Source organism: Channa argus, chromosome 4 (assembly GCF_033026475.1).
Source record: "Channa argus isolate prfri chromosome 4, Channa argus male v1.0, whole genome shotgun sequence".
NCBI lineage: Eukaryota > Metazoa > Chordata > Actinopteri > Anabantiformes > Channidae > Channa > Channa argus.
The window spans coordinates 316,191-340,772 of record NC_090200.1 but is presented as its reverse complement, the minus strand read 5'-3'; the positions used below and the strand labels follow the sequence as shown (position 1 = coordinate 340,772).

At 39.7% G+C, this 24,582-nt stretch overlaps 1 protein-coding gene across 1 annotated transcript; it reads right to left on the bottom strand.

The window, feature by feature from the left end:
• Positions 1-229: 229 nt before the first annotated feature.
• Positions 230-24,333, bottom strand: LOC137125122 (uncharacterized). Its single transcript, XM_067500109.1, has 24 exons — positions 24,185-24,333; positions 22,553-22,672; positions 22,318-22,428; positions 21,802-21,918; positions 20,857-20,935; positions 20,466-20,694; positions 17,939-19,724; positions 17,678-17,851; positions 17,150-17,323; positions 16,485-16,658; positions 15,234-15,280; positions 14,523-15,078; positions 13,511-13,534; positions 10,734-10,859; positions 10,371-10,484; positions 9,881-9,994; positions 8,805-8,883; positions 8,416-8,644; positions 6,022-7,798; positions 5,759-5,932; positions 5,099-5,272; positions 2,632-2,784; positions 2,222-2,268; positions 230-2,066 (listed from the first exon to the last, which is right to left on the bottom strand). Exons 2-24 carry the CDS (start codon positions 22,639-22,641, stop codon positions 1,534-1,536), a joined length of 7,080 nt encoding a protein of 2,359 aa, XP_067356210.1. The 5' UTR covers positions 22,642-22,672; positions 24,185-24,333; the 3' UTR covers positions 230-1,533.
• Between the last annotated feature and the right edge of the window lie 249 nt (positions 24,334-24,582).

Genomic DNA, 24,582 nt, shown 5'->3' with positions numbered 1-24,582 from the left:
TTCGAACGTGATATTATTCTGATCCAAACATAGCAATGGTCTTACTGATCATTAAGATACAAACAGGACCCCCGCCCCCTAAAAGTCATAAGATCCGGATCAGTTAAAAGAGCTGCGATTCCCCACTTTGACCTGTAGAGGTAGGAAGAGAGCTACAGTCTGTGCACGCGCAGTGTGGAGCTCACCTGAACACAATACACAAAAAAATAAGAGAAAACCGGAAATAAAAATGGCTTAGTTTTTGTTTATTTGCTGATTGAATTACTACTTAGACAAAAACACACCAACATTTTCCCATTGTCATAGGCCTTTCAAAACACAAAACTCTGATTTATTTATTTTTTCTTGGTTTTCCAGACTAAAATAAATATTGAATAAACAGATGACACACAGACTAAACAAACTAATTACAACTGATAATTTTGTGGGCCTCACTGAGCTGAACATTTACAACTGCTTTCTGAGTAAAATAAAGATTATTTATGTATTATTGTGACTGTATCAAATATCAGAGGACACACATTGATTATTTAACACAGGCTACATAGAATCAAATTCTCTCTGATTATAACTGGTTTTACTTTAACAAATAACATAGAACCAAACTATTACACATAAAAACTCATTACACATTTAAATTATGATCATTACACAGCAAACATAAAAACAGTGTGAGAGTGAAAATATCTGAAAATCCTTCACACTCAGTTGACCATTACATAATGGTTACATTATGCACATAATTTATAATATGTGATGTGCTTTGCAAATATTCTGTGTTACATCTGACTCCCATGAAGCTCGTGTTTCCATCTCCTGGTTGGTCTCTTCCAGGCCTCTCTTGTCTCTCGTCTATCTGGCCCCAGCTCCTCCAGGAAATGTTCCTCTGATTCCAGGCTGGATTCTACATCATCCGCAGCACAAAAGCATCATCACAAGTGTCTCTGTATGTCTGAAGACAAACATAGATCAAACCTGAAGTCTGTCCCTGGTGTGTAGGACAGACTGTCCCCACCCTCTTCAGATTTCCTGTACCAGCTTCCTCCTCCTTGATTGTTCCCCATTAGTTGTTTCATGGTCCGATCATATTCGGACTTCTTCATATTCTGTTTCTCTGACAATGTCCTAAGGAAGCTTTAAAACTCAGAGGTGTGAGGAAGGTTCCCTGTATGTCTGGAACAATGATGTGATGGTTGGTGAGAATATCAATATTTCTGAAGTCTGGTTCCATTTCTACACTGATGATACCGAGCTTAATATGGCCTGGAATCCTTCTGAACATTGTTCCACCAAGGGACACCTGTTTATTTTCTCTATGAGCTTAGTAATTGGATGACTAAGAAGTGCCTCAAATTGGACTTTTCTTTATCTTCGTAATATTGCTTTACTATCTGTATTTTGGTAAGAGTTCGTAGGTGATTTGCTTTTATTTTATTATTATGAAATCAGATCAACTAAATTACATTTTTCCAGACAGATCATATATGAGTTAAACAGAAAGTCTGAATCTTCAACAGGGTTGTGTTCAAGAGTCTACTCCACTGGACACAGAAACACTGAGGAACTAGGCCACACTCCAAACCCAGGATACAGGGGTTCAGTGAATGTGGTGTTGAAGGTGTGGAGGTGGATCAGTTTGTCAGAGGAGAATCTGTAGAAGGACAGAGTCCCAGCAGGGCAGTCCACATACACTGCTAATCTGTCAGAGACCGAGGACATGGAGGAGATGATTGTTTCTCTGTGATTGTGATAGACAGAATGACCAACACCTGAGCAGGTCAGACTCCAGGATTTATCATTTATACCAAACACACATTTTTTATTTTTTATTCTCCTGCTGATTCCTCTGTAACTCACTGCTATATCAGTCCTTCCACTCCACTCCACCTCCCAGTAACAGCGACCAGTCAGACCATTACTGCACAGAAGCTGAGGAAACCAGATAAATCTCTTCTGATGATCAGGATATGACTGATCCTCCTTCACAAATGTCACCTTCCTGTTGTTGTCAGACAGTTGTAGTTTCCTGTTCACTGTGTTTGTGTCAATTGTGAGTTGACAGAAATCTGATGGAGAGAAAAAGACACAAACAGCTGCAGTTATTAATCGATCATCTGTTCATTTCTTGACACTTTGATGATGTGAATGAGTGATGTGAGAGTTTGAAGATGGTTGAATGTTGCTGCTTTGTTTCCATCAATCTCAATAAAAACACACTTACACTTCCTCAGACCTGGTCTCAGCCATCGTTCTCCACCAGGCTCCACCCTGAAAGGAGGAGGGGGGTCAGACCAGCACATTCTCTGTCAGCATGCACACATGGACATTACATGGCTCTCAGACACACATTGGTATAAACTGATGAAAGCCCAACATTTGAAAAATATACAAGTTTCATGTTTCCAGTTATTGTACTTTATTTTGATCCAGGATCAGAAGGTAAAAATTCTAGTTCTCAAAATGAATTAATTATTATTACATTTGTACCTGGAGATGTTTTTCTTACTGATCATGTATACAATCTATAAATGTCTTTCTAAATGTGTGATTGTTCAAACAACATTTAAGATCAACTGTGTATCAAATAAGAGTCAAACAGACAGAGTGAGTGAGTGACAGACACATCCATACTTGAGAATTTCAACTCTAGCAGACAGCAACTTCACTCCTGAGTCTCCTGGATGATTGTAGCTCAGGTCCAGTTCTCTCAGATGGGAGGGGTTGGAGCTCAGAGCTGAGGCCAGAGAAGCACAACCTTCCTCTGTGATCAGACAACCTGACAGTCTGTACTCAAAACAGAAATTTTTTTTTAATAGATCATCAATTCATTTAACAGAGAGAGGCAACTAGTCAGGTGCTCAGCGTTGTGGAAACCCTCTGAATGTTTTGCTGTGTATGTGTGTATTTGTCTTTTTAATGTAAAATGTGGTGCATATTAAATGCTGTGCAGTTATATTTAGAATACATCTCAATAACTTTGGATGGAACGGGATGAATTATTCATTACACCATGATTGTGACTATAATTACCATGTTATCAGTATTATCATGGCATTGGTAAAAGGTGCTGAAAATGACCAAAAAGTACTAATACAGAAAGTGTGGAGTCTATCTGCTGTGTTGTATTTGAGAACATAAATACAAAGTTGTCTTAAGAAGACAACAGTAGTACTTTCAATGAGCCAAACACTTGAAATACAGTAAAAACAGCAAGAGAGTTAAAATGTTTTCCTCTTCAGCATGTACTGATATCAAACCTCTAAAATGTTAGTCAGTACACAAGGATGCAGGTTACACTACTATGAGATGCCTGTAAATAGTGGAAAGTAAACAATATGCACCATTATCCTCCTTAAATATAAAGCTGGCAGCTACAAATAATTAATTTAAGAAAGCAACAAGTTGTGTGTATTTTTAAAGTAATTAAATATATACAAATTTCAACATTTGTTGTACTGGGAGTTGTGGATATTATAAATGAAGAGGAGACAGTAAAAATACATAAATCAAAATGCAAAACAACTATCATCACTAACAGGGACTAAGAGCTGTGTAAACCTTAAACAACTGTCCAGTGTCTGCAATCCACAGGTGAGTTAGTGTGCTAACAAGCTGCATTTCTGTAGCATTTCTCAGCAAAACAGAGCTTTCGGGAAGCTCAGCAGCACCGTCTGGTGGACAAAACTAATAATGACACCAGTGACTGCTGTCTGATTAATTCTGCCATCACATGTACTGCAGCCATGTTAAGAGTGAGCACATGGACAATTAAATTCCGGACTTAATTGGCAGGATGTATTAACTTCTTAGCCTCAATCTCCCAGTATCACACTGAAATATTGTTGTAGCTTGCTACTATGAACATGTACTGTATATGAATTATTTTTTATTGTTTGTTTTATTGTTATGAATTATTTGTTATTGATTTCTCTAGCTTTTTTCTATATTGTTTGTATACTGTTTTTTTTACTGTTTTTTAAGTATTTATAAAAACTGAATCCTAAGTTGCAGATAGTTGCCAAATTTCTAGGGTTTAAGGTTGAAGATAGGGTTACTAAACACCAATTGTGGTACTTGCATCACGTAACTTTGATATTTTTGGATTATTATCTCAATTATTATGTTTGTAAAGGCATTATTGTTTATTGTTCACCTTGTTGATACATCCTTCTGTATTCTTTATTCACGCACACACACACACACACACATACACACACACACACACACACACACAATCATATAGACAATTCTATATGCGACACTCATGGCCAATCCTTGCATCCCAAATGAGGCTGACCTCCAACTGAAAATAAACAATATAAATTACAGGGAATTTCTGTTTGTATTAGCTGCCTCAACCAGCATACTTCAACGCAGGGCAGTTACTCTGAACTCCACAAAAAAGCAGTGCACTGGATAAGCTGCAGTTTACTGTGTTTGGGAACTGTGGAGGGGACACGTATTCATAGGACGGCTGGTACCAGCATCCTTCTCAGTTAAGTCTGTAGGAGTTGGCAGCCATCACATGTAGCATTATGGTAAGGAGGGAGAATCCGTGTGTCTGGGAGACTGCTGTTTTTTTTTGCACATTCCAATGCAATTGCACTTTTTTTACATGCTGGACATTTAAATGCACTATACCGTTTACATGCTGCTCTTTTTTTTAACACCCCTAGCACACTTAACTGAACTGTACTGTACTGTAAAATAGTATACAGTAGGTTTACTGGTCGGCACTGTCTTGGGTCTTGTGTCTTGTGTCCTGTCCTGTGTTACTTGTGTTGTCTGTCTACACTGTCCGTCTGTACTGTTTTTTCGTCTGCACTGTTTGCACTTGGTTGCACTCGATGCACTTTATTATAGCTTGTGTTGTTTGTAGCACCTTGGTTCTTGGAGGAACGTTATCTCAGTTCTACTGTGTACTGTGTACCACTGTGTATAGTAGAAATGACAATAAAAGCCACTTGACTTGACTTGACTTGACTTGACTGTTTTTAACTTGTTGTTGGACATGAGGCCATTGAAAACAGTAAACCTAATATTCCTACAGCAAACATAAACACAATTGAAATTATGTGAGTCTAATAAGTATCCTGACCTTAGAGTTTCCAGTGTACAGTTTGGACTCTTTAATCCAGCAGACAGCAACTTCACACCTAAATCCCGCAGGTTATTGTTACTCAGGTCCAGCATTCTTAGAACCGAGGACTGAGAGCTGACAACTGATGACAGAACTTCACAACTTTTCTCAGAGAGATTACACAGATTCAGCCTGGAAATAAGTAAATAGAAAAACAGAATTATAATAATGTGGCAAAATGCAGTTACTATAAATGTTGTGTCTAGATTCAAAGCAGAGAAATATTTTAGGATTTTAACGGCCTAAAGTAATATTTCAGGGTTATTTCTGGACATGCTTCAGAACGTGAGACATCTTGAGATTTTTTGACATTTTTTTTTACTGTCCTTCCTATTTAATACAAATAGGCTAAAATCCAACATAAATCTCCTTAAAATCCCAATCATGATGACAACAATATAATCAAAAGAATATTAATTTAGCATTACACTAATTAACCTAGTCTGTAAACAAATACATACTATTTACAGATAAATTGACCCTAAGTCTCAAGTCAAACAAATGTGTAGAAACCCCTTTAAGAAAAATGACACTTAAGAAGAGCAAAATAAAGTAGAATTTGGGTAGGTTAGTAATGGTAAGGGTATAGTGTAACTGCAAACTGTAAATTAATTAGACCTTAATGTTTCCAGTTGACAGTGTGGACTCTTCAGCCCATCAGAGAGTAATTTCACTCCTGAATCCTGCAGGTTGTTGTTACTCAGGTCCAGTTCTCTCAGACTAGAGGACTGGGAGCTGAGAACTGAGGACAGAGCCTCACAGCTTGTTTCTGAGAGGTTACAGCTACTCAGCCTAAACAGAATGGAAAAAAGTTGTATGTTTTTTGACTCTACTTGTGAAAGTGTATTTAATTATCAATAAAAACATCTATGTGTTCTTACAGAGCATTTTTACTGCCTTTGACCACTGGCAGCATTCTCAGAAGAGCCTCCTCTGAACCAGAAAATTTCTTAAGGTGAAACACATCCAAATCTTTTTCTATAGACAGTAAGATGAAGACCAGAGCTGACCACTGAGCACGAGACAGTGCATCCCTAGAGAGACTTCCTGATCTCATATACTGTTGGATCTGCTCCACTAAACAACAGTCATTGAGTTCATTCAAACAGTGGAACAGGTTGATGATTTGCTCTGCAGACAAATTCTCACCAATCTTCTCCTTGATGTAATGATTGGTTTTTGAGCCTGTATGTCTCACTAGACCTCGTAGGAGAATCTGATTAGTCTGTAGTGAAAGGCCCATTAGGAAGCGAACAAATAAGTCCAGGTGTCCATTTGGACTCTGTAAGGCCTTGTCCATAGCACTCTGGTAGAAATGTGTTTTTGCATATTCTTTGTGTCCTATTTCATACTTCTTGGAGGTTGTTTGTTCCTCGGACATCAGATTGACTCCACAGTTGAAGAACATCACATAGACATGAAGAGCAGCAAGAAACTCCTGAACACTCAGATGGATGAAGCAGAACACCTTGTCCTGGTACAGTCCTCTCTCCTCTTTAAAGATCTGTGTGAACACTCCTGAGTACACTGAGGCTGCTGTGATATCGATGCCACACTCTGTCAGGTCTGATTCATAGAAGATCAGGTTTCCTTTCTGCAGCTGCTCAAAAGCCAGTTTTCCCAGAGACTCAATCATCTTCCTGTTCTTTGAACTCCAGTGCGGATCCGTCTCAGCTCCTCCATCATACTTGACCTTCTTCAGTTTGGTCTGAACCATCAGGAAGTGGATGTACATCTCAGTCAGGGTCTTGGGCAGCTCTCCTCCCCCTCTGTTTTTCAACACATCCTCCAGAACTGTAGCAGTGATCCAGCAGAAGACTGGGATGTGGCACATGATGTGGAGGCTTTGTGATGTCTTGATCTGGGAGATGATTCTGCTGGCCTGCTCCTCATCTCTGAATCTCTTCCTGAAGTACTCTTCCTTCTGTGGGTCAGTGAACCCTCTGACCTCTGTCACCATGTCAACACACTCAGGAGGGATCTGATTGGCTGCTGCAGGTCGTGTGGTTATCCAGAGGCGAGCAGAGGGAAGCAGGTTCCCCCTGATGAGGTTTGTCAGCAGCACATCCACTGAGGAGGACTCTGTAACATCAGTCAGGATGTAATTGTTGTGGAAGTCCAGAGGAAGTCGACACTCATCCAGACCGTCAAAGATGAACACAACCTGGAACTCTTCAAACCTGCAGATTCCTTTAGTTTCAGGAAAGAAGAGATGAACAAGTTCCACCAAGCTGAACTTTTTCTCTTTCAGCACATTCAGCTCTCTGAAAGTCAATGGAAATGTGAACTGTATGTCCTGGTTGGCTTTGTCTTCAGCCCAGTCCAGAGTGAACTTCTGTGTTAAGACTGTTTTCCCAATACCAGCCACTCCCTTTGTCATCACTGTTCTGATTGGTCCATCTCTTCCAGGTGAGGCTTTAAAGATGTCTTCTTGTCTGATTGTTGTTTCCGGTCTGACTGGTTTCCTGGATGCTGTTTCAATCTGTCTGACCTCATGTTCATCATTGACCTTTCCAGTCCCTCCCTCTGTGATGTAGAGCTCTGTGTAGATCTGATTCAGAAGGACTGGGCTTCCTGCTTTAGTGATGCCTTCAAACACACACTGGAACTTCTTCTGCAGGTTAGATTTGAGTTTATGACAAACTGCGGCAGACGTTCCTGAATAAAAGCAGAACAAATAATATGAGTGAATTGTAAAGTCCATATAACTGAAGAATCCATTAGTGCTGGTGATCATTTGACAGCATTGCTTCTCTCTTCAGTTCTGATGATATGACCACAAAGTTGACCATCAGCCTGTAATGCTCTAGTACAAAGTGCCCTTATGAAAAACTCTATGATCAAACATTTTGTTTGTTGTGACCAATTGATGACTAGCAGAACAAAGTATCACTTCATCTTTACCCACTTAAGCATTCAATTCACCAGCAGAACTATGGAGTCTGCAGGTGGTTCACTTTCCAGGACTCTACTCAGAGTCTCCAAAAGGACCAGACAGTCTGCACTGCTGTACAGTGCAAAGACACACACAGTCAGAGCTGTGGGAAAACTGTCCAGTTATCCCTCTCCCTGCAGGTGGTAAGCCACATGCTCCCCCCTAAAGAATGCTATTTAAAAAATAAACCCACCTGTTTCTTTATAAATAAATACCCTTTTCTTTATACGGCCTCCCCTTACTTGGCTCCTTACATGGGTCTGTGGTAAAAATGTTACTAACCATAACAGGAAATGTTCCATTTCTCTATCATGTTAAATATTTACAGAAATCTTCTTACTGTTCTGCAGACAGTCAGCCAGCTCCTCCTGCTTCATTCTCCTCAGGAAGTTCACTGTGATCTTCAGAAATGACTCTCTGCTGCTCCTCCTCTGCTCTTCATCCTTATCATCCAACACCTCCTCATCCTCCCTCTGACTCTCTAAGCATTCTGGGTAATCTGGACTCAGATTCTTCTGGATCTTCTTCAGCTCGTTCTTCACAAAAGTAACAATGTTGTCCTCCAGCAGCTGGAACAGAAAACTATATGAATGACACAATCCAAGTAAAACCATGGAGCCAAACATCAGATCCATGTTGGACAGACGCACAATCCACTGGTCTAAAAAGTGCAGCATGAAAATTATTGTGGACAGCAGATGGAAAAGTAGTAGTTGTACATGTACAGACCATAAATATGGAGTCCAGGTGTGTTTGATGCTGATGGGCAGACTGACCACTGGGAACCTCTGCGCTCTGCTGGTCCACTCTGTGGAGTAATCAGGAAGAATGAGCTCACATTATGTCTGTCCACACAGAGACACACACAAGGTAAAGGTCCATTAATTGATGTGTCCATGAAGTGGACAGTGAATCAGAGACTCCCTGCATTTAACCCATCCCCTCCTTGCCCGAGGACCTCGTGCTTCGCTGAAAGACACTCCTGGTACATGAGCTGGGATTTGATTCTCCAGACTCATGCATCCCAGCCTGATGCTCTACCCACTGGCCAATTTGTCAGCTGTGTGAAGGTGAGATAGTGGGCGGGGTCTAAACGTGAACTTTTTACGTAAACAACCAAGGAGGAATGAAACAGGTAGTGAACTGGTCTTAGTGTAAACAACTGTAAAATTCAAGATGGTGATTTATTATCCTTCTAAGAGGACTAAGTCTCATGTTAGGTCATATTTTGGTTTTATAAAACTGCTGAATGAAACTTCACTGAAGATGGTCGCTCTGTCTGCAGAACATGCAGAAAGACAAATCGCTGTATTACTTACTTTACAGTGAATTAAAATGAGTTGACTTTTATCTCAATGTCATTGTTTGTCTAATTTGTAAAGAGCTTTTCAGTAATGTAACTGAAGCTGTGTGTAATATAATGAAAACACTAATGATAATAATAGTTACGATAATATATTTGCTAATTCCTCTGATTTCAGTTCGAACATTTTCAGCACATTTTAGTAACAACAGTGACAAAACTGATCATCGTGATCATTTTAATCATTATAATCTTAATTTCGCATTTTCATATATTTTCATCTGTACAACTCAGATCAATTCTGTCAATATTTTTCAAAAGGTAATGAGTAAAAATGAGACACATCGTCTCTGTATTTAAAGTTCTTTCCTAACGATGGCCAAACTTCACCTCCATCTCCATCTGTGTGGAAGTTTACAATAGATAGAAACAGTTTGGATTTCAGATGAGGAATGAAAACATTTGTACAAATTGATTTCAAGAATATTTCAAATTAGCTTACATTTGATCAGCAGATAAAACTCGTTCTTTAAAATCAGTAAAAAAGTCTTTTGACCGATTGCTCTTGAAGGACAGACAGCTGGGTTCAGGAGAATCTGGTCTCTGCTGCTGAGTCCTGAAACAATAAGAGAACAAACTCATAAAACGTGTTAAACATTGGGATCAAAGCAACAAATAAATTTTAAAGTGTCATTTTCTATCAGCAAATAATCAAAAATTAAGGGAAAAATTCAAGTCATTTATTAAGGACACTTGTTTTAGAGTCCAAGTTTTCATATAGGTTTGATATTATTAAATGAGCCTATGCCAATTATGTCAAAGCAAAGTTCATATTTACTATAATTTAAATTAAGTTCTTTTACAGTCATAGGACTTTTAAACAAGCATCTCAACAGATGTTAGATAACAGACAAAAGGTCATTTAAATATTTTTCAATTTTGTCTCCATTAAATTGTACAAAACTCAGCTGTTACAGTCAGTTACAGCTTACATCTTATCAGCAGACGGAGGAAGTATTTTAAAATCAGTAAAAAAGTCTTTTGACCGCTCGCTCTTGAAGGACAGACAACTGGGTTCATGGGACAGTGGTCTCTCCTGCTGGATTCTACAATAAAATCAGCACAGAAAAACATCTAATGAGCTTGAATAAGGATGGTGGAGTGATTGTTGGTGCTCTGACACGAGTAGAGTTAATTTTAACAATTAATAAATGGTCAAATAAACATAGTTTAACAATGTGGCTAGTGATTAAAAATACTGCTAAAACATCTCAATCTGTAGATAAAATTTAATTATGCTTTTCAAAAAGCTATTAATGGGAACATTAGCAACACATAACATTTAGATAACTCACTTTTTGCCATATGATTGGCTTTCCTTGAAAAAGATACCAAAATCCATTGACTGGTCACTTTTCATGGACACACAGCTGGGTTCAGGTCCAGGTCCAGCAGAGTCTGGTCTGTGCAGCTTCTCTGGTCTTGAACACAACACAGACAGAGGTCAGAGTGTGAATAATGATGGTGGAGTGATTGTTGGTGCTGAGCTCTGACATGGAGAATAGTTATGGACAGTTAGAGATCCTCATCTCACCTCTAGCTTTGGTCTGGCTCTCAGGTTCCCCACACAGAGTGGTTTTAGAGGGAGGGACTACAGTGATTGTCCCCACTAAATCGGACAAAAATCTGGGGGTCTTCATCGATGACCAACTGAGCTTTAAGGACCACATCTTCTCAGTCTCTAGGGCAGCAGATTTGCTCTTTACAACATCAGGAAGATCAGACCCTGCAGCACGGAATATACTACCCAACTCATTGTACAGGCGCTGGTCACATCTCGTCTCGATTACTGCAACGCTTTGTTGATGGGGTTACCGGTATCCACAATAAAACAGATGATCCAAAATGCAGCAGCTCGCCTCATTTTTAATCAGCCAAAAAAGACCCATGTCACATCACTTTTTAGATCTCTACACTGGCTTCCTGTAGATGCTCGCATCAGGTTCAAAGCCCTGTCTCTTGCTCACAGGGTGGTTAACTCGACAGCTCCCGCTTACCTCAACTCACTCATTCAGGTCTACAATCCTTCCCGCCCGCTGCAATCTGCCAACGAACGATGCCTGGTGGTCCCAGCACCGCACAGAAGACACCAAGCAAAACCTTTTAGCGCAATGGTCCCGCGATGGTGGAACGAGCTACCAAACTCTGCACACTCAGCTGACTCTCTCCCAATATTCAAAAAACTGCTGAAAACAGAACTCTTCCACATCTTCCTATGCATTTAAATTTCTTTAAAAAAAAAATCCTTTCTGCTCTTTCTCGCACTTGCATCTCGTGAACTGTGAACACTTTTCTGATAGGACTTTGCTTTGATGTTTTCTTCTTGACTTAGATTCTTGCTGCCTTGTACCATTTGTAAGTTGCTTTGGATAAAAGCGTCTGCTAAATGACTAAATGTAAATGTAAATACAAACAAAATAAGAGAAAACCAGAAATAACAATGGCTTAGTTCTTGTTAATTTTCTGATTTATTTACTAATTAGTCAAAAACACATAAATATTGTTTCATTCTCAGAGGACTTAAAAACACCAAACTCTGATTTAATAATTTTGGCAGCTGAATGCAGTCAGAGGAAGATTCCATCAGCTGCTCCACTTATATCAGTCACTAGATGGAGGCACCAAGCTAAACACCAGCCCATGATGGATGTTACAAACCTTCTTAGGTTACAAACATTCTTTTCCTTCTTTCAGAACTTTAAGATGCTGTGATCTCTAACACCTACAGAGGTGTTGGGAGCTGTGGTACAGTCGATGTCCGGCCGAGCTCAGACTACATTTAGTGTCTCAGACAGTGGGAGAGCAGCGGCTCATCTCCGCTTCCTCCACAGACTGATTTAAGCAGGAAAAGCTGCTTCAGTCCTCAGTAACCAGGACTCTGTCTTCCCCTACTGACCATCAGGTGACTCCACATCTACTGATTCTAATGATTCTACTCTCTAAATAAAACCATTTAAACATTAAAAACCAGTTACTTTACCTTCAGGAGGAGAAAATCTTCTGCGTCACGGTGTTTTTCAGTGAAAGTGAAACTAAACTGCAAGATGTGGGTGTGTTTAAGTTTGGTTAGAGACACAAAGTTTGTAAAACTGTATCAGAAAATAAATTCAATGTAAAGTACTAGGTTTGTTATTTCCAATGTGTTTTTACCGCAGTTAAAAATGTATTAAATATTTAGTTAGTCGTTAGTTTACGTCGTGATTATGACGTAACGACGCAACGATGGTACGATCCGGTTCGTAGGTAGTACGAAAGAATCCGAGTCTTACAACAGTACCGATTTCTTAAGGCTGTGGGTAAATTTCACTGCTTGTCCTACATCCTCTTCCCTTTATGTAAACCGTGAGAACGTTTATTTATTTATTATTTTGGAGTCATTTCCTCTAAATACGGTTGGATTTTGTCCGTCTCATTACACCACTAAGTGAGAGCAGCGGTGGTCGAGTGAATTAAAGAGCGAATGACTGGCTTCCTGTAGTTGCTCGCATCAGGTTCAAAGCTCTGTCTCTTGCCTACAGAGTGATCAACTCAACAGCTCCAGCTTACCTCAATTCCCTTATTCAAGTCTACATTCCCTACCGTCCTCTGCAGTCTGCCAATTAATGACGTCTGGTGGTCCCAGCACCGCACAGAAGACACCAAGCAAAACTCTTCAGCTCACTAATCCCATGATGGTGGAACAAGCTACCAAACTCTGCACGTTTAGCATACTCACTCCCAATATTAATTGCTGAAAACAGAACTTTTCCACACCTTCCTATGCACTTAAATCTATTTTTTTTAAAATGAAATGTGAACACTTTTCTGATAGGACTTCGCTTTGATGTTTTCTCCTTGACTTAAATTTCTGCTGCCTTGTACCTCACTTGTAAGTCGATTTGGATAAATGCTTCTGCTAAATGATCAAATGTAAATGTAAACTCTTAGGAAAACTACAGGACAAGTGGGGGCCAGCAGGGATCTGGAGACAGGACATATTAAAGACTGAAAGCTCAGGAACAAAATCTACAAAATAGTGGAAAGGAGTCATGTGATAAACTTTACATAAAACATCTCTACTGTGTCCACTTACTTTTCACTGCAACTCCCTCTGCTGCTGTATTCAGACAGACACACTGCTGCACTGGGGGACATGTGTCCTCATTTCTAAACACTTGGTTGACAAGTTTTTCAAATGTTTCTCCAAACCATCACAACTTTTTACAGTGGTCAGACACATGCGCAGTTGCTGCTATGTCACTTCACTATGCTGTAAAAAGTGAAATGTCTCTGAACTTTCAGTGTTGGATAAAAACCAACATCAAACCCATGATTTATTGATGGAGGTGGACATATGAAGTGGACAGTGTTGTATAATCTTTAGAATGTTTATTCCTTACACATGATGGATGGACACAGTTTGGATGATTCATTCTTTAGTTTCTTTACAGACAAAACAAATGAAATCTCATTAGTTCATTAAACATTTATTTCTGTTAAGCTCAGACAAAGACATGTCTCATTCCACTGTATAGTGAATATTTGTCATAAGGTTCAAATACAAACACTGCACACATCAATCTGACTTAAACCTGATCTGAACAGTAAGTAGGAGAATAAATGCAGCTGTACAATGATTATAGAAAGTTATCATGAGCATTGTTCAGTAAATCATCAACTGATCATTAACATCTTCAATCCAACAGTTTTCACCAGGCAATAATCTGAATTCCTTGTTTCTTGGATTTCACAAATTTATCTTGAGTCACTGCAGCGCTGAGATTCTTCTCTACTTTCACACTTTGTCACATCTGCAGTAAAATATCTGCAGCTGAGATGAAGTGAATCATCTCAGAGAAAGAAACATACTGATATTCACTGTAGAACAACTTGATGAGCAGTCAGCAACATGTTGATCCTGTAATAATGGAAGCTTCATCTTTAAAGGACTTGAAGAGGAACAAGTTTACAAGGAATCATTTAGAACTGTTTCTACAAGAAACTGATTTAATCCATGAATCTGAGTGAAAGATACAGACATGGAAAGGCTGAACTATCTGTCAGACACAGACACATTTTCTCTGACAGGACCAGACTATCTACACTACACTGGACACAGAGACACTGAGGAACCAGATTCGGACCAGGCTGCAAGTCCAACATACAGAGGTTCAGTGAATGTGGTGTTGAAAGTGTGGAGGTGGATCAGTTTGTCAGAGGAGACTCTGTAGAAGGACAGGGTCCCAGCAAGACAGTCCACATAAACTGCTACTTTTACTTTGTTAGAGACAGAGGACAAGGAGGAGGAGATGAATGTTTCTTTGCTATTATGCCTGACAGAATATTCATCATGATCATCACCACGAACGCAGATCAGACTCCATGACCGATCGTTTCCTCCAAACCACCACTCTTTACTGCTTTTCTTTCTGTTGATTTCTTTGTAATTCACTGAAACATCAACCCCTTTCCTCCACTTTACCTCCCAGTAACAGCGACCAGTCAGACAATTACTACACAGCAGCTGAGGCCAATTTTCAAATCTGTCCTGATGATCAGGATATGACTGATCATCCTCCACATATTTCACCTTCCTGTTGTTGTCAGACAGTTGTAGTTTCCTGTTCACTGTGTTTGTGTCGATTGTGAGTTGACAGAAATCTGATGGAGAGAACAAGACACAAACAGCTGCAGTTATTAATCCATCGTCTGTTCATTTCTTGACACTTTGATGATGTGAATGAGTGATGTGACAGTTTGAATATGGTTGAATGTTGCTGTTTTGTTTCCATCAATCTCATTAAAAACACACTTACACTTCCTCAGACCTGGTCTCAGCCATTGTTCTCCACCAGGCTCCAACCTGAAAGGAGGAGGGGGGTCAGAGCAGCACATTCTCTGTCATCATGCACACATGGACATTACATGGCTCTCAGACACACACTGTTTGATTCTTCTGTTCTAATGGAGTCTTGTATGTAGGGATGGATATTCAGCAAAGACTAAAGGAACTGGAGTCCGTATTTTGGACTGATACGGAACAGGGAGGAGACGTGGTCAAAAGATTTCACTTCTATAGTTCAGATCAGTCTTGGCATCAGACACGTGCTTTCAGTCTCACTCTGTCACCACCCAAACTAATGTATGAACACACAAATGATATGGACCAGAACACCTGGTCATATACTTTACTGTGATATAATCTTTACATTACAACATCAACACCTCTGATTGGTAGAATGTGTTAAAGTGAGCTTGAGTTTACTGTAGCTGAGCCAGTTTTGACTGAAACCTCCTGCAGCTCAGTTTGGATTTAAGATGCATTGACACTGTGGACATCTTTAAAAAGCAGCTAAAGAGACACTTCTTTAGAAAGGTTTAGTTTAGTCTTTTTTAAAGGTTTTTATCATTATTCTTTTTAAAATGTATTGTTTGAGTGTGTATTTTGTCATTCCTCATTTCTTTGATTGTAAAACACTTTATGACTTTAAAAAATAAACTGACTGACTCAATCTACTGTCTCAAGAGTCTCACCTGTATTTTGTGTAACATCTGCTGACATGTCAGTGTCAGAGTCACATTCTCATCCAACTCTGCATCAGTTTCATCTGGACGTCCAATATTATTATCATTATTTTTTATATTATGTATATTATACTATAAGTGTGTCAACAATAAACAGAGATTTGCAAAACCACTTTGACCGCATGTATGTTTTGTTCATTTAGGACCAGTTAAACCAGTTTGAGATGGATGGAGACAATTCAGGCTGGTTTTCTGCTGAAACAGTATGAAAGTTTTACTGCCACTACAGATATGTGTTATTAACACATATCTGTAGTGGCAGTAAAACTTCCCTCCTCAGTAAACTGAATACATGTAAAAGCAGCTTTCATATGAGAGTTTTCTTATCAAAAGGTCACAAAGAGATACTTAAGTAATATTAAGAAAACTCTTCTGTTCTTTTTTGAAGGTAAAAAACTTCTGTGATCTGTCATAAGAGACAGAGAAAACATTTCCAGCTCTTTCTCTATCAGACACTGTATCGGCAGCAGGTGTCTCCATACCTGAGAGTGTCCAGTCTCCATTGTGGATCCTCCAGTAGACGAGACAGCAGCTTCACTCCTGAGTCTCCTGGATGATTGTAGCTCAGGTCCAGTTCTCTCAGATGGGAGGGGTTGGAGCTCAGAGCTGAGGCCAGAGAAGCACAACCTTCGTCTGTGACCAGACAACCTGACAGTCTGCAAACACACAAAACAAATCAGGAACCATCTATGAATAGTTTACATGTGTTTCTTATTTTTTTGCCCTACAATGTATTTCATACAAATGTAGGAATATACCTTAAACATTTAATGTTTAATTTAATAATTCTCCTCATGGAAAGTAATATTCTGAGTTAAGAAAGTACTGCTTAACATTGGTACAGTACACAGCTTAATTAAAGGTAGCCATTTATTCAGTTATACAAATCAGACTTTCCATGGTAATTCAAGATACTTCGCATCAGCATCAAAGATAATTTATCAATATTATAAAATCATATCAACATCATATAATGTCATGGTAAAGTTTTTCCTTAGTGGGTTTTAAAATCTGTTTTACAATGGCACACTTAAACACACTGTCCTTAAACCCTTGAATCAGAAACACTTCTCCCCAAAAGTTGTATGAAGATCAAAATTTAAGGAAAAAGAAAACAAAACAGTGAAACCATTTAAAAAATCCTGACCGGAGAGTCTGCAGTTTACAGTGTGGACTCTTCAGTCCATCAGAGAGTAATTTCACTCCTGAATCCTGCAGGTTGTTGTTACTCAGGTCCAGTTCTCTCAGACTAGAGGACTGGGAGCTGAGAACTGAGGACAGAACGGCACAGCTTCTCTCTGAGAGGTTACAGAGACTCAGTCTGTAGAGAAAATAATGAGCAAGATAAAAATATTTGGATTATTAAGACAAACAAGAATAACAACAACAAAATCTCTGTGTTTTCAACAACTCAGTTTTAGACCTAAATGTTAAATCTGGGCTAAATAAAGAAAAAAATTATAATTTTCAGGCATGGCAAAAAAGTACTTGTATATGTTAATGATATCCAGTAACGTTTGGTTAAATTTTTTAATATAATTAGACCAGAAATAAACAAAAGTATAAGTCATCTAAGTAATAACACAAAATCAAATCAAGGCTGAGCTTCTCTGTATTATCAGACTTAATTTTAATTTTCACAACTCATTTAGGACAAACAGTAACTTGATCTGACCTGAGAGTCTCCAGTTTGCAGTGTGGACTCTTCAGTCCATCAGGGAGTAATTTCACTCCTGAATCCTGCAGGTTGTTGTTACTCAGGTCCAGTTCTCTCAGACTGGAGGACAGGGAGCTGAGGACTGAGGACAGAGCTTCACAGCTTCTCTCTGAGAGGTTACAGCCACTCAGTCTGGACAGACAAAATAAATGAGAAAAGCATTTGAGGGGTTATTCATTTATTGTGTTTCTTTTGTAAAATTACTGTCTGTCTACCTACAGAGTTTTGTTGGAGGCCTTGGCCACTGGAAGTAGCCTCAGAATAGCCTCCTCTGAAGCAAAGAATTTCTTAGGATCAAACAAATCTAGATCTTTTTCCGAAGACAGTAGCACGAAGACCAGAGCTGACCACTGAGCACGAGACAGTTTCTCTGTGGAGAGACTTTCTGATCTCAGGTACTTTTTGATCTCGTCCACCAGAGAATGATCATTCAATTCGTTCAGACAATGGAAAAGGTTGATGTTTTTCTCTGTGGAGGGAGTCACACTGATCTTCTTCTTGATGTACTCAACTGTTTCTTGATTGGTCTCTGAGCTACTTTCTGTCTTTGTCAGCAGACCTCTCAATTGTTTCTTATTGGTCTGCAGTGAAAGGCCCAAGAGGAAACGGAGGAACAAGTCCAGCTGTCCATTTGGATTCTGTAAGGCCTTGTTCACAGCACTCTGGTAAAAATGTATTGATTTGTCTCCAAACTCTTCAGACCACAAGGAGGTTGATTTTCCTGTCAGCAGATTGACTTCAGAATTGATGAATGTCAGATGGACATGAAGAGCAGCCAGAAACTCCTGAACACTCAGATGGATGAAGCAGAACACCTTGTCCTGGTACAGTCCTCTCTCCTCTTTAAAGATCAGTGTAAACACTCCTGAGTACACAGAGGCTGCTCTGATATCGATGCCACACTCTGTCAGGTCTGATTCATAGAAGATCAGGTTTCCTTTCTGCAGCTGCTCAAAAGCCAGTTTTCCCATAGACTCAATCATCTTCTTGTTCTTTGGACTCCACTGTGGATCTGTCTCAGCTCCTCCATCATACTTAATGTTCTTCAGTTTGGTCTGAACCACCAGGAAGTGGATATACATCTCAGTCAGGGTCTTGGGCAGCTCTCCTCCCTCTCTGGTTTTCAACACATCCTCCAGAACTGTAGCAGTGATCCAGCAGAAGACTGGGATGTGGCACATGATGTGGAGGCTTCGTGATGTCTTGATGTGGGAGATGATTCTGTTGGCCTGCTCCTCATCTCTGAATCTCTTCCTGAAGTACTCCTCCTTCTGTGGGTCAGTGAACCCTCTGATCTCTGTCACCATGTCAATACACCAAACAGGGATCTTATTGGCTGCTGCAGGTCGTGTGGTGATCCAGAGGCGAGCAGAGGGAAGCAGGTTCCCCCTGATGAGGTTTGTCAGCAGCACATCCACTGAGGTGGACTCTGTGACATCAGTCAGGATGTGATTGTTGTGGAAGTCCAGAGGAAGTCGACACTCATCCAGACCGTCAAAGATGAACACAACCTGGAACTCTTTAAACCTGCACATTCCTTTGGTTTCAGGAAAGAAGAGATGAACAAGTTCCACCAAGCTGAACTTTTTCTCTTTCAGCAGATTCAGTTCTCTGAAAGTCAATGGAAATGTGAACTGTATGTCCTGGTTGGCTTTGTCTTCAGCCCAGTCCAGAGTGAACTTCTGTGTTAAGACTGTTTTCCCAATACCAGCCACTCCCTTTGTCATCACTGTTCTGATTGGTCCATCTCTTCCAGGTGAGGCTTTGAAGATGTCTTCATGTCTGATTGTTGTTTCTGGTCTGACTGGTTTCCTGGATGCTGTTTCAATCTGTCTGACCTCATGTTCATAATTGACCTCTCCAGTCCTTCCCTCTGTGATGTAGAGCTCTGTGTAGATCTGATTCAGAAAGACTGGGTTTCCTGGTTTAGGGATGCCCTCAAACACACACTGGAACTTCAGCTTCAGGTTAGACTTGAGTTTATGACAAACTGCAGCAGAAGTTCCTAAATGAAAGAAGAAAAATAATATTAGTGATTTGTAAAGTCCATATAACATTTCCCTAAAGAATCATCAGTGCTGGTGATCATTTGACAGCTCTGCTCCTCTCTTTAGTTCTGATGATATGACCACAACCTTGACCATTGGCCTATAAAGTTCTGGTACCAAGTAGACTTATGAACAACCCTATGATCCAACATTTTGTTGATTATAATCAACAAAATCCAATGACCAATCCATGACCAGCATGGCAATCCAGTAACAAAACACCACTCAGGTTTAGATCGGAAAGGCCTTCCAGGTTTCGTCATTGTTAAGGTCACAGATAGTGCCCTTTCTATGAACCAACCCAAACTCTCCAAAAGAGCCAGACACTCCAACTGGTGTACAGTGCATAAACACACACAGTCAGAGCATTTGCCCTAGTGACCTTTGGTTGCAGAGAGGGGATTCTTTTGATCTCCAGAGAGAACACCAAAACAACAACATTCAGTATCCGGTGCAAGTCCAAACCTTCTCCAGTTAGCTGGCTCCACTACAACCCACGCAACCCCTCCCACACTAAAAAGGCTATATTCTATTTCCCTAGGAATAGAAAGCGACATGACGTCGATGCCCCTTCCTGCAGGTGGTGAGCCATAGGGTGCCCCAAATAAATACATAATAAAACATTTTCTCCATATCTTGAGACAGAAGGAAATAGTCCATTTCTTTATCATGTTAAATCGTTAAAGAAATCCTCTTACCTCTCTGCAGACAGTCAGCCAGCTCCTCCTGCTTCATTCTCCTCAGGAAGTTCATTGTAATCTTCAGAAATGACTCTCTGCTGCTCCTCCTCTGCTCTTCATCCTCACCATCCAACACCTCCTCATCCTCCCTCTGACTCTCTAAGCATTCTGGGTAATCTGGACTCAGACTCTTCTGGATCTTCTTCAGCTCGCTCTTCACAAAAGTGACAATGTTGTCCTCCAGCAGCTGGAACAGAAAACTATATGAATGACACAATCCAAGTAAAACCATGGAGCCAAACATCAGATCCGTGTTAGACAGACTTACAATCCACTGGTCTAAAAAGTGCAGCATGGACATTATTGTGGACACAACAGATGTAAAAGTAGTAGATGTACATGTACAGACCATAAATATGGAGTCCAGGTGTGTTTGATGCTGCTGGACAGACTGACCACTGGGAACCTCTGAGCACTGCTGGTCCACTCTGTGGAGGAATCAGGAAGAATGAGTTCATATTATATCTGTCCACACAGAGACACACACAAGGTAAAGGTCCATGAAGTGATATTTGGATGTAAACAGTGAATCAGAGACTCCCTTTACTGGTAATGATTTACTGGTCCTGCTGATACAACTGAGAACATCTCAGTCTGCAGCTTCAGTTCAGTTTTATCAGCTCAGAAAAACATACTGCTCCTCCCTAATAAAACACTTAAAGGGTGCTTTGGGTCATGACACCTACAACTTCTGCACGTATCAGACTGGCAATAATGTGTAATGAATAAGTGAACTACATCAGTTTTTTAGGTGGTCAGGCCAAATCTTACATTTGATCAGCAGATGAAGATTGTTCATTTAAGAAGACAATAAAAATATCGTTTGACTGGTTACTTTTGAAAGAAAGATAGCTGAGGAGAGACAGAGAGAGTGTGTCGGAGAACAAAATGCAGTTGGTAATGTGCAGTTCTGGTAAAACCTGATAAAAATTATGCTCAAGCCTGTCAGCCAGCATTAAGTTCTTCAGCAGTAAAAACCTCAGCTCCTCCAGTACACATTATCCTCCAGTACTAAAATTACCTCGTGCAAAATACTGAAGTTGTCAGTCGCTTTGCATACAAGTGTGTATTTGACATATGTAGTATGAACTGTGCTGTCGACACCATTACTGACATTATACACTGGAAAACAACTTTAGGATTTTATACAGGTGATGGTGACAGGTACAAACAGATGACCTGCACAATAGCTCCTGAGTAAACACCGTCATTATATGCAGGTCTGATAGATGACCAGAATATGGATTTTAAAAACAAAATATAACTTCTCAAGAATCACTTCAGGACAACTTACTGTGTATCAGATTGTTTAAATTCAGTTATAATATCCATTGACCCATCACTCTTCATGGACACACAGCTCGGTACAGGTCGAGGTCCAGCAGAGTCTGGTCTGTGCAGCTTCTCTGGTCTTGAACACATCACAGACAGAGGTCCAAGTGTGAATAATGATTGTGATTCATTAATGATTTTACACAAGTCAGATTCTAATGACAGTTAGAGTTACAGCTAAATATTGTTGCCCCAGAATCTATGAGTATGTAAAGTAAAGCTCTATGGAGGGTGTATTTATCAATGTGACAAAAAATTAAGCATGACTTAAAAATACTGATGTTGGTATATTTTCAGTGTCAATGCCTGGACTAATTATGGCAGCTCTTTATTACAAACTGAGCTGTAAATGTATAATAGATAAAAAACTGCTGTCTTTCTTTCAGTTTAAATATATTACCTTCCATCAGTAGACTGTCTGAAATGAAGAGGAGGACACTCCTTTGACTTCTCAAGAATCGCATTCAGAACAACTTACTGTGTATCAAATTGTTTAAATTCAGTTATAATATCCATTGACCCATCACTCTTCATGGACACACAGCTGGCTTCAGGTCCAGCAGAGTCTGGTCTGTGCAGCTTCTCTGGTCTTTAAAACAACACCGACAGAGGTCAGAGAATAATGATGATGTGAATAATGATGGTGGAGTGATTGTTGGTGCTGAGCTCTAACATGGAGAAGAGTCATGGACAGTTAGAGATCCTCATCTCACCTCTGAGCTTTGGTCTGGCTCTCAGGTTCCCCACACAGAGTGGTTTTAGAGGGAGGGTCTCCCTCCTCTCTGTCCTCACACTGATCCATGCTTCTGAATTCAGACACACTTTCTACCTTCCTGTGGAGAGGAAACACAGATCCTTCATCTGCACATCAACTCCAATCCTCCTCTTCATCATTTCTCCTTCTTCTCGGCTTCACATCAGTGTAAATTGTTAATTCTTGTGATGTCAAAATAAAGGGTTCTCGTGTTCATGAGAAAGTTTGCACACTTTTACTAACTTTGTACAATCCACAGAGCAGTCGATGTGTTTCTTGTTTTGTTTTGACTGCTGTTATGTGCTGGTACCTTCATTTAGTCCTAAAGTGTCTAAAAATAATTTTAAAATGATTAATTAATTAGCAAAGTTGGTTTCAGAGCTGCTGAGATGCGGGTAAAGTTACTTTCATGTGAAAGAGACTCTGACACCCTACGTTAATTTACCAAGATGCTGAGTTTTGCCTGTTGTGATTCAGTGCTTTAGCAAAATCCCCAGAATAATGATTTAGAGAAAATGTTTTAAACCAATAAGAGCTTTGTTGGGTCATCAGTGATTATAAACAACCTTTATACCAGTGTATCAACCTTTAGAGTCATCAGTGTCTTATCAGGATATAAACTCAGTACTCAGCATTTCCTTGATACAATTTGTCTGACAAACATGAAACACAGGTACCTAACATGGAGTGAGGTATCTAACCTAGAGCAGGTGAGTGTAAAGTGCGACCAAGTTCCCATGTGTCAAATATGACACATGGGAACACATACTTTAAACACAGCACTTAAACTAGAAGCAGGATGAGACAGAACTGTCTGAGTTAATTTAAATATAACAATGTCCAAACATAAAGAACTCTCCTACCTCTAAATGTAACTAATGTGAGGAATCTGAGGATTATTTCAGACAGAGGACAGACTTGATCAGATCAACTATCTACCATCTAAATAAGCCGTTAATATTTTTAGAAGCTTCTAGTAAACATTGTGAGGTCACATGTTTGACCTGGTTGATGCTGAAATGTTCAGAAAAGTTGATCAAGATACATCAAGATGTTTGGTTCTTCTACCATTATCTCATAGAGGATAATAAAGTAGTTCAAAAACTAAAGACGTACTTCATCTGAGGGTTAGACATAAGGTCTTTACTGTATTTTCTATTGTGTCTCTGTGGATTAGTGATAAAAAGTTTTACTTTCTTTTAAACATGATAACCACAGTCTCTGACCTAACTGAGCTGTAAACTTATTACACATTAACATGAATTATGATCCTTTATAAACAGGTTGAGTATCAAAGTCCAGACTGAAGTCCAGTCCAGTATCGGTAGCAGAAACTCCTAACAGGACACTAGTTTTGTAGATTTATTCTGAGTCTGTTGAATGTTGGTAACAAAGCTGCAGCTCCTGATGAAGACACACACTGACTGTCAGTCTTCGGTCTCTGCCTCTAAAGTTAGTGAGGTGGATTCTAAAGGATTTGTTCTTGAGACTTTTTCTTCTCTTTTCAATGTCACACACAACAAACTAAGATCAGCCTGTTTGTGATTAAGAAGAAACTTCAGATACTGGAAAGAATCAAAGTTGAACTTACTCAGCTTCTTGTCTCTGCAGCTCTCTGCTGTCTGGACCAGCTCTGTTACTAGTTCAAGTCCTTCGCCAGTGGTCTGTGTCTGCAGGCTGCTGTCCGTCTGAAATACTGAAACCAGATCTGAAGCTGCTGCACCTTTTTTTGACTTTATGATCATCAATGCTTAACCCACAGCAGCTTCCTGCCTTTCAAATGTTATTTACTTGTTATGAATAGGAAGACTGAGCGATGGGCTGCATTTGTGCATTTGTAACTTTGGGCTAACAACTGCCTTCTCAGATAGGGGTCCGAACTTTTGGTCCATACATACCTTTTTTAGGATACCTGACACAGCTTGAAAAACAATTAACAAATGGGCTCAATGTGAAAGCAGACCCAGAACAGCATTTTTGAAGCTTTGC

Coding starts and splice junctions, on each gene's coding strand:
- LOC137125122 (XM_067500109.1), bottom strand. CDS start 22,641: ATGGATCAGTGTGAGGACAGAGAGGAGGGAGACCCTCCCTCTAAAACC. Junction 20,695..20,856: donor ACCTGGACTCCATATTTATG/GTCTGTACATGT, acceptor TTTCTGTTCCAG/CTGCTGGAGGACAACATTGT. Junction 8,884..9,880: donor GTTTTATCTGCTGATCAAAT/GTAAGCTAATTT, acceptor ATTACTCCACAG/AGTGGACCAGCAGAGCGCAG.